Source organism: Nerophis lumbriciformis, linkage group LG01 (assembly GCF_033978685.3).
Source record: "Nerophis lumbriciformis linkage group LG01, RoL_Nlum_v2.1, whole genome shotgun sequence".
NCBI classification, from domain to species: Eukaryota; Metazoa; Chordata; class Actinopteri; order Syngnathiformes; family Syngnathidae; genus Nerophis; species Nerophis lumbriciformis.
Genome location: NC_084548.2, coordinates 42,499,246 through 42,509,881, shown reverse-complemented (window position 1 = coordinate 42,509,881; position 10,636 = coordinate 42,499,246). Strand labels below are relative to the sequence as shown.

At 40.0% G+C, this 10,636-nt stretch overlaps 1 protein-coding gene across 3 annotated transcripts in view; it reads left to right on the top strand.

Moving 5' to 3' along the window:
• Window positions 1-7,676: 7,676 nt before the first annotated feature.
• Window positions 7,677-10,636, top strand: part of LOC133620561 (serine/threonine-protein kinase WNK2) — a 54,652-nt gene continuing 51,692 nt past the window's right edge. For 2 of the 3 annotated variants that reach the window (XM_061982162.1, XM_061982155.2), the window contains exons 1-2: window positions 7,679-8,294; window positions 8,546-9,331. In XM_061982162.1, the coding sequence (XP_061838146.1) occupies window positions 8,717-9,331 (615 nt within the window). In that variant the 5' untranslated portion in view covers window positions 7,679-8,294; window positions 8,546-8,716. Of the gene's footprint in view, window positions 8,295-8,545; window positions 9,332-10,636 lie in introns of all 3 variants that reach the window. The other variant, XM_061982150.2, reaches the window with a different exon arrangement.

Here is a 10,636-nt window from a genome sequence, read left to right as displayed (position 1 = left end):
CATTAGTGCAGTGTTTTTCAACCTTTTTTGAGCCAAGGCACATGTTTTTCATTGAAAAAAATCCGGAGGCACGCCACCATCAGAAATCATAAAACAATTTAACTCAGTAGTTGACAAGAAAAAGTCGTTGGATATGAATTTAAAGCATAACCAACTATGCATCACTACAGCTCTTGTCTCAAAGTAGGTCTACTGTCACGACCTGTCACATCACGCCGTGACTTAGTTTTCCTGTGTGTAGTGTTTTAGTTCTTGTCTTGCGCTCCTATTTTAGTGGCTTTTCTTGTTTTGTTGGTATTTTCCTGTTGCAGTTTCATGTCTTCCTTTGAGCGCTATTCCCCGCACCTGCTTTGTTTTAGCAATCAACAATATTGAAGTTGTTGCTATCCTTCTTCGTGTGGACATTGTTGATTGTCACGTCATGTACAGGTGTACTTTGTGGACGCCGTCTCCGCTCCACACGCTGTAAGTCTTTGCTGTCGTCCAGCATTCTGTTTTTGTTTACTTTGTACCCAGTTCAGTTTTAATTTTGTCCTGCATAGTCATCCCTAAGCTTCAATACATTTTCTTAAGGAAACTCACCTTTTGTTTATTTTTGGTTTTAGCTAGATAACTTTTTTACCTGCACACACCATCGTCGTCTCACGCGACGTGTTCCCGACATCTACAAAGCAATGAGCTATTACACAGTTACTCTGCCGAGCTCTAGACAGCGCCGACACTAACAAAAGCACATTATTTGCGGATTATAATTACTGGTTTGCAAAAAATATTTTTAACCAAAATGGGTGAAATTACAGAATCTCCCACGGCACACCAGACTGTATCTCACGGCACACTAGTGTGCCGCGGCACAGTGGTTGAAAAACACTGCATTAGTGCAACAACAACGCCGGAAATGTGTCGAGTGAAAAAACGTCCGACCGAAACTCTGTAATAACTAGAGTTCCGTGAAGTATGTAAACCCACTACACCGGTAGTTATTAGCTCTTCTATGGCGAGTCTACTGACAAATATAAGTTAAAACTTTCTGCGACTTTATTTTAGAAATGACAACAGCGGAGGATGAATGCCCCAAAACAAGAAGATAGAGAAAAAGAAGAAGTTTATTCACTACGGACTACAAAGGCGGAAGCGCGCAAATTTTCAGGATTTATGCAGATCCCAAATACACATCAGCAGGTACCAGAAGGTAAGAAAAGTTGGTTTCGCATTATATTGCGAAACAAAACGCTAATTAATATGTCTGCTAATAGGTGCCATTTTGCAGTCCTTATACTCACACACCATAATAATACCTGCATGTTGAATCACAGTACATCTGACTATGGTAGCTGTAATGCTCCCACAATTCATCAAGCGGCGTGGCTTCATAGCTTACTTAAGTCGTACTACAACATTTTGACAAATTTTTGAGCACTGTGTGTAATGTTCTACATTCTCAATGGAACATTTAAAGTTTTGGTGCTGTTTACTGGCATCATTTTGCAGTCTACACGTATCTCTTAAGTATGACTGCCATCTACTGGTCACACTTATCATTACACCATGTACCAAATAAAATAGCTTTGAGGTTGGTAAGCACAACCAGAATTGGTCCGTACATTAGGCGCACCGGGTTGTAAGGCGGACTTTCGATTTTTGAGAAAATTAAAGGACTTTAGGTGCGTCTTATAGTCCAAAAATACGGTAATGTAACTTGGACAATGATGTAGAGAGCAGAGGTTTAGGTCATTAAAAATTTTTGTTTTAAGCGAAAATGTTTCTACTTTTTTTGACAAAAACCGCCATTGATTTCTGATGGCGGTTTAAAAGAGAATAAATGCCTCATGTCTTATTAAACCTTATCAAACTTAATGTTTACAGTGATTAACACACTCCAGAACTGACGTTACCAAGAATCAAACCCACGTCATGTGGCATAAAAAGTGAATGCATAAACCTAATATGCTACCAAAAGATTGTTGAAAGACAAGATGTAAGTTAGACATTCAATATTGCTGACAAAGCGGTAAACAGCTTAGATTAAGTTTGCCGCCAAATGTGATGTCATGCAACGCTATTTTTTGATTCTATTGACATTTTCAAAACTATTTTTATTCTCTATCCAAATTCCAAACTGACCACAACTCTCAAAATCACACATTTTCAATGGAGCTTGGGCAGTTTATGTGTTATCAAATCTCCTGGCAAAATCTGAACCATGTCCCAAAGCAGTTGCGTGGTATGGCCTGGCTGCAAGGCTGAACCGTGTCCCGAACCTGTCAAGTGGTACGGCCTGGAAGCGGGGCATCATACGTAACCATTTCCGGCTTCTCCCCTACATAAAGCAAACCTTCATACTTGAACTTTGCGGAAACGCCCTCTCCTTTTCTCGACACAAGCCTCGAAACCTTGGCACATTTTGTCCCATCACTACCTGCACGTAACACCAGCAGCCAAATCAGTTGAAAACTGCTATTTACAGGGTCGCGATTTCAATACATTTAATATCGAAAGCTATGATCATCAACATTATTAAGAAACATGTTCGTGAAATATTTGACTGTGTGTAGTGAATCTATAGAATATAACAGTTTCACATTTGAAACAAAAATAATTAATTAAAAAATGTATTTTTAAAGATATTATAATTCGCAGAGATGAATCTGCATATGTACCTCCTGGCCCTGGCTTACTAGAGAAATCCCCCTGAAATAATTTCAAGCACCAACAACATTTTGATTGAAATGGGCTGTTTGCAATTTGCTAACCGTTACATTTTTCAACAGCAAAAAATACAACACCGGCTAGATTATGTTATAAATAGTGGTTTATCAGAACATATATATTTTCAAGTGTCTATATTTTTACAATAACTAATTATATTGAATAAAAATTGCTTGTCAGTCTGGGAAAAAATGTTGGTGCATGGGCTTGTCACTGACCACACGTGTCTCACCACACATACATGCAGGGAGCTTATGCACACACACAAATAGCCCCAGAGAAGAAACTAACAATGTGTATTCTTGTTGTTAGGATGGGCAATACAGTCAATGATGGCTAACATTAGCTATCCAAATGTTATCATTAGCTAACAACACGCAAAGCTAATAAAAGTATGTCTTAAAAGTATTAAAATAAACATAGTAGTGATGACCTGAAGATATTTATACAGTGTACATTTTCAAAATATAAATTATAATACTTTTGGAGAGGATGGGGCGTGGTATTACTTGCGGTCAGGGAATGCCTCCAAAATCAAACATTCTGCAGAAAGACTCAAAAAACGGGTTGTATAAAGTGACTGTGGAGCAACATTTTTAACATCGCATATCCAATATGTATTATCTGGACCACAAGGAAGTGTTTTAAACGTAGATTAAAATCATCATAGGTCCCTTTTCAATGTAAAAGTAACTTCTGATATTAAAAAAACATGACATGATATATATATATATATCCATCCATCCATTTTCTACCGCTTATTCCCTTTGGGGTCGCGGCAGCCTATCTCAGCTACAATCGGGCGGAAGGCGGGGTGCACCCTGGACAAGTCTCCACCTCATCGCAGGGCCAACACAGATAGACAGACAACATTCACACTCACATTCACACACTAGGGCCAATTTAGTGTTGCCAATCAACCTATCCCCAGGTGCATGTCTTTGGAAGTGGGAGGAAGTCGGAGTACCCGGAGGGAACCCACGCAGTCACGGGGATGACATGCAAACTCCACACAGAAAGATCCCGAGCCCGGGATTGAACTCAGGACTACTCAGGACCTTTGTATTGTGAGGCAGACGCACTAACCCCTCTGCTGCCCTATATATATATATATATATATATATATATATATATATATATATATATATATATATATATATATATATATATATATCCATCCATCCATCCATTTTCTACCGCTTATTCCCTTTTGGGGTCGCGGGGGGCGCTGGAGCCTATCTCAGCTACAATCGGGCGGAAGGCGGGGTACACCCTGGACAAGTCGCCACCTCATCGCAGGGCATATATATATATATATATATATATATATATATATATATAATTCCACCTGAGAAGCTTAAAAAAATGTGTCTCTTCAGTTCCCAAACGTTTACTGAGTGTTGCTAAAAGGAAAGGCCATGTAACACAGTGGTGAACATGCCCTTTCCCAACTACTTTGGCACGTGTTGCAGCCATGAAATTCTAAGTTAATTATTATTTGCAAAAAAAAATTAAAGTATATGAGTTGGAACATCAAATATCTTGTCTTTGTAGTGCATTCAATTGAATATGGGTTGAAAAGGATTTGCAAATCATTGTATTTCGTTTATATTTACATCTAACACAATTTCCCAACTCATATGGAAACAGGGATTGTGTATATATATATATATATATATATATATATATATATATATATACACAAATTTTTTTAACCCAATGCGGTCCGAGTCAAAAAGTTTGGGGACCCCTGGTTTAAAGTATATCAAACAAACCTTTCACCAAGTGATCACTGCAAACTTGTGCATTCTTCGACTCTGCTACCTTGGATTGGAGTGCTTTATTCGAGAGCCACTTTTCTCATCGCCGTTTCGTAAAATCTTGACATTTTTCGCCCATCTTGATAACCTCTCGAGGAACTCTGAAGAAACATTTATATTTTCTTGATTTGAACTGTTCCAACAGCTAAAAACAACACAAACATAGGGCATATTTCTTTAAGAAAGGCAAAATGTCACCCAGAACGCTTTGACAACAGACGCACTCGCTTGACCACCACTTCGAGTCTCGCATGTTTAATGAGCCGGACGTGGGACGTAGGGTGAATACAACCTACTAGAGGTGGGGGACATAATCGATTTATTGATGCATTGCAATTTATACATGGGCTGTTTTAAAATCGATTAGTAAACATCAATAATCTATTCTTTTTTTATTTCATAAAAAGAAATGTTGACAGTTTTAAAATATGGCTGACCGCAGCGAGCCGCCATACTGAGAGATCAGACTAGTTCCTTTATTTTAGAGCATTTATGTTCCAGTTTTGCACACATTTCCATTAATTAAACACATGTAATGGACATTATTTAACTATTTCTTAATACAATGCACTGTTTTTAAAAGCTGCAAGTGATGAATGCCAATTTAGTGAAACGAAAAGAAATGTAACACTGCATTAATATACATAAATTAAAAATGCATCAATAATCGATTTTTAATCGTATCGCAGCACCTGAATCAAAATCGTAATCCAATCGTGAGGTGCCCAAAGATTCCCACCTCTAAAACCAAGTGGTTCACAACCTTTTTTTTTAATTAAGTACAATCTCATAAAAAACTTGGCTATCCAAGTACCACCGTAATGACCAACATTAAAATACAGTAGCATGGTAGGGCTAAGTATTCATTAAAAACAAGGCAGACGGTTTACTCAGTGGTGTGCCGTCAGGGTCAGCAAGGCCTTCTCTGCTGGCCTAACATAACCAAAAATCATGATCATAATTAAAGATAAAAGTATTTTTTAATTTACTTTCCCTAAATATCTAAAAGTATTCATATTCTCTTCAGGTCATATTATGCTCCTTCCAGCGCTGTTGTTTTTAGTTTATAGAGTTTTTATCCAATCAGAATTCAGCTAGCTTATGATGCCATGCTGTACCAAATCTGCCACAGGCCTTCAGATTCAGCAATGCGGGCGTCTGTGCGCTGTAAGTGAACGGGCATATACAGTGACAGACAGTTGCGATAACCAATCAGATCACGCGTTGTTGTCAGTAAGGCCTTCTAGATGGCCTAAGGCAGATATACAGGTATAGTGATGTAACATAAGAACTCAATTACCCAGCATGCCATAGTAGTGAAGAGCATTCACAGTAGCCCCGTTTAGGTTGTTGAATATAGACATGCTGGCAGTGGGATGTTTTTGATGAGCATGCTGTTTAGTAAACTTTAAGAACCCAGCCAACACGCCACGTCTGCATCATTTATGATTAGACAAGACAACACATATATTTGCAAGGCCATTTTCAAGAAGGATATTTAAAGAGAAACTACATCTTGTGAGGCCATGCCGGCTAACTCAGCTGTCGATTAAATGTGAGTTCAGATATTTTATTTCTTTATTTTTTCACGTTTAAAATGTTTTTTGCAATATTAATTTTGACAGTAACACATAAAATATGTTTCAATTGCTGATGCGGGTTTATTGATTTTTAAATGCGCCAGAAAATAACCTGTTTTGTACAATGCCCAGTAGTGCATAAATGTGTTCCTGTATAGTATTTCTCCAGCAATGGTCATGTGGTGACATAAATGATGGTATTTTGAGAGGTAACCATACTTGCCAACCTTGAGACCTCGGAATTCGGGAGATTGGGGGGGGGGTTGAGGTGGGCGGGGTTGGGGCGTATCTGTATTTACACATATACACACACATAACACTCCTCTACTCATTGTTGTATTTGAAAGTGCAATGCTTTGCAGCCAGTAGCACAGCCTTTGAAGGAGCATAGGTATGGGCAGCATCTGTGAAATTTAATTTGCAGGAAAGGAGTGAGTTTAGGGTTGAATTGTCCATCCTTGTTCTATTTTCTTTCACTATCTTTCTAACCATGCTGAACACCCTCTCTGATGATGCATTGCTGTGTGGCATGCACAAAAGTGCCTTCATCTGGATGAACTGAAATTCTTGGTTCCAATCATTTTGGAACTTGCAAGCGTACTTCTTCTTCTTACTCGTCGTCACCACGACTGTCTCTTCTTCGTTCTTCTGCTTCGTCTCTGTTATATTTTTGGACATTACTACTTGCCGTAGTTTTGAAGCAATGCATGATGGGAATCCGGATGTTGTGTGTCAGTGTATTAACGTGCCGGCTGGAATAAACACACGCTGAGCAATAGCTCCGTGCCTGCCTACTTTATGGGTTATAGATAAACCTATGGATAACGGAGACATATATAATAGTCTCCTTCTTGTTGTGTGTGCAGTTGCGCACTGAGCTCCAAAAGCCGTAGATGTTATGACGTGACTGGGCCGGCACGCTGTTTATATGGAGGAAAAGCGGACGTGACGACAGGCTGTCCGCACTCAGGTCCGGCTGGAAATCCGGAGAAATTCAGGAGAATGGTTGTCCCGGGAGATTTTCGGGAGAGGCACTGAAATCCGGGAGTCTCCCGGAAAATTCGGGAGGGTTGGCAAGTATGGAGGTAATCATTATAGTCGGACATCACTGAAGGCCTAGATAAACGCACGGCCCACCACTGGTTTTACTTAACAAGTGTATTTAATATTTTTGGCCACTGTAGCATTACACACAGTTTAAACGTGTGTTTGAATATAGGAAAATAAAACTCTGTACTTAAATCAAGTGATTCTTTGACGTACCTCTTGATGGAGCGCATGTGCCACTAGTGGAACACATACCACAGTTTGAGAATCCCTGACCTAGAGGGACCACAGCTGCGCCACTGGTCGCAACCAGTCTTACCAGTGGTAGGGACCACAGGCTACAACCCACTCTTCCATTTAATTTTAGTAAAATGGCTCGCGAACAAACGACTCGAGCTGGGAATCCGTTCGCGAATGTCACATGGCTACCCCTCAGGGCAAGGTACTAACGCCCCTGTAGATAGAGGACACTGCACAATAGTATTTATTATTAACTGCATGGCTCAAACTCTCCACACGAGCTGTCACTGTGCACCATTCGCTAGCACAAGATGAGGATTTGAAAGAAAGATGCTGAACTAAGTGTGGAGTTTGGATGACATTTAAGGGCGTGGCAGCCACTTGGAAGTCCCCGGACTATTTGTTTGTACATTTGCGGTGAATTCTAATGTATTTCCACGCGGCGCTGCGTCTCGTCCAGCTCTGGTTCCGTGTGATTGGACGGCCCGCCCGCTAGTTAGCATCCAGGGGCGTGGAGCTAGGCGAGCTGAATGGGGGTACATTTGTGTGCCACGCCGGTGCTGCCGAACCCTAGCGGAGACGGGCGGTGATATATCTGTCGAGTGGAATATATTTCTTCTCCACCTTTTAAGACGATGGGAGGGATGCGACGAGAGGGAAAGTAGATACATGCGAGCAATATTCCTATTTTAATCGACATGGGGGTTTTGGGGTCAGTTTTGAAGCCTACGGTTGACTGTCGTGTCGCTGCTGAGAAAGTGACACTGATATTCAGATAATCCTCATTTCGTCGCGGATTAATGGCGACTTTACCTTTAGCCAGTTTGATGATGCCGCCCATCTTTAGCGTCGGTTGAAAGCAGGTTGTTGGAGTGCTTCTTCTCTCCCCCCCAACAAGGTAAGCCGTGTCTTATTCTGAAATCCACGTATAATCTTTTTGAATATGGTTGTAAATGTGTCGTCGTTTTAGAACGATACCGCTAATTAATAATTCGTGCTCCACCCTGCCCAGTATAGTTTCTGCTGAGGTGCGCTTAATTTATTCACCTGCTTCGTTCTCACCCTGTTATTTCAGAATTCCAAGTGATTCAAGTTACCCGCAGAATGTTAACTGTATTTCACACACTCTGGCATCATTGCTTTTTGCAGCTCTTCATCTCGCTTGTGTCATCCATGCCTGTGTTGTTGGAGGTGCGTGTCTGTTGGCCAACTGCGTCACCGAGTGGAAGCTGCAGGTATTCTTCTGTAAACTGCACTTTGGAAAGTCTACCCATGGACCCTATGACCTGTACGCCAGAGTGACAGAACTCTTGAATCAGCATGGAACCGGAAGCGAATTCAAACTCAGAGGATCACCCAGAATGGAATCATCAATCACAATGTGAACTGCAAACAAGTATGTCTGACGCTATGGAGGATAGAAGCCTTGGGGACTCAGTGGTGAGAGGCAGCAGCGACCCTTCATTCAGTTATCAGAAGCTTGTGCATCAGAGATTCATCAGGAGAAGTCTGTGGTTCTCGGACACAGATGAGCAGTCCTTTGAGGCCTCTGAATGTGATCACAAGCTCCTTAATATAAACTTGCGAACAATCGTTGGCAGGACACGAGGGGCAAGTGGTGGTATACAGGAGGACTCCAGCACTGAGAGTCAAAATAGGCTAAAAGACAGTGCAACAGAAAGTGCCAAATCTGATGAGGTGAAGGTAAAAAGTGGAAGAGATGTATTGACTGCAACAAGCGGTGATGTGGGCAAAACCACCATCAAGGCTGCCAGCGAGGAGACAGAGGAAGAGGCAGAGATGAAGGCTGTTTCCACATCTCCTGGAGGACGCTTCCTCAAGTTCGACATTGAGCTTGGGAGAGGGTCCTTTAAGACCGTCTACAAGGGCCTGGATACTGAAACCTGGGTGGAGGTTGCTTGGTGTGAGCTGCAGGTAAAAGCTGTCTGTTGTGTAGCAATGCAGCTACTAAAGGCTGAAACAAATCTCTCTCAAATATTGGCATGTATTCCAAACAGCTTTACTCTGTCATGATAGCTATAATGCACGCTTCCTTGCAAATGGTCCAATTTAAACGTCAAGTCTTCAACAACAGACATTAGCAACACTAAATTCGTCCTGGCCTCGCCACATCACGTTTCAAAGTTTGCGGCTTCACCTAATTGTGGAAAAAAAAAATTTAAGTATATTCAGTGTATTGGTGGCCTATAGAGCATTTTTAAGCATAAACATGGCTAATTGAACTAAAAATATCAATGGTAAAAATAGTATTTAGAAAGTTGTAAACAAGTGTTTATGGTCTATGAAAATGTTTTATTTAAATGTATTAATTTGTGAAAATTAATTTACCACGATCAGGCCCGGAACCAATTAAGTGATAAACTAGGGACAACTGTTAATGTTTGTAAGGAAACTATTTTGCATTGCTCGGACGACAGCATTAAATGGGCTTTTTGCAATCATCAGGGGCCAGTTCAGGGCTGGGACACCAAATCGACCCCCTGAGTTTAGTTCAAAACTTAGGGGACTTTAATTTAACATTTTTGCATCAAATTCCTAATACACTCCAGTGTAAAAACACTGGCAGATTCTGCATTGACATTTTAATTTCTTAAGGGAAAGTTTGTAATTTGCTAAACTGGGCAATTTATTTTCCTAAATTTGTAACTGTGACAAAAGAAATAGCTAAAAACACTTTAAATACACTTTAAAAAAATATATAAGTTCTCTTAAACCAGGGGTTATTAACCTTTTAGACCTCGGAGCCCAACTTTTCTACTACGGAGGGGATAGGGGCCCGCTCAAATATTAACACTGAATTAGTAATAATAATAATAATCTTACTCTTGATTTTAATCGGACAGATTCAATAATTATATTTAGCCTAATTAGTTTAACAGGCTGATTTACAAAAATAAATACTAATTAAATATACTGCAAAAGAAGAGACTCATAAAAACTGATGGAAAATAAATGAATATACAATTACGCAGTGCTAAAATAAATACATGCTAACAATATTGATAATAAATAATATTATATGTTTCTTAAATAAACTGTCAATACAGTTAAGTGCAAAGGAAAATACAGCTTCTGATTTAGTCATAATTGTTGCACTTCATAAACTTCTCTATGACTTTAGCTCTAGACTTCTGTTTGTTTGATTTTGTTATTACTGCCAACGTTACTGCTGTCTTAAAACTCTTATATGGTGATGTTATTAGATTTTCAATGTAGTGT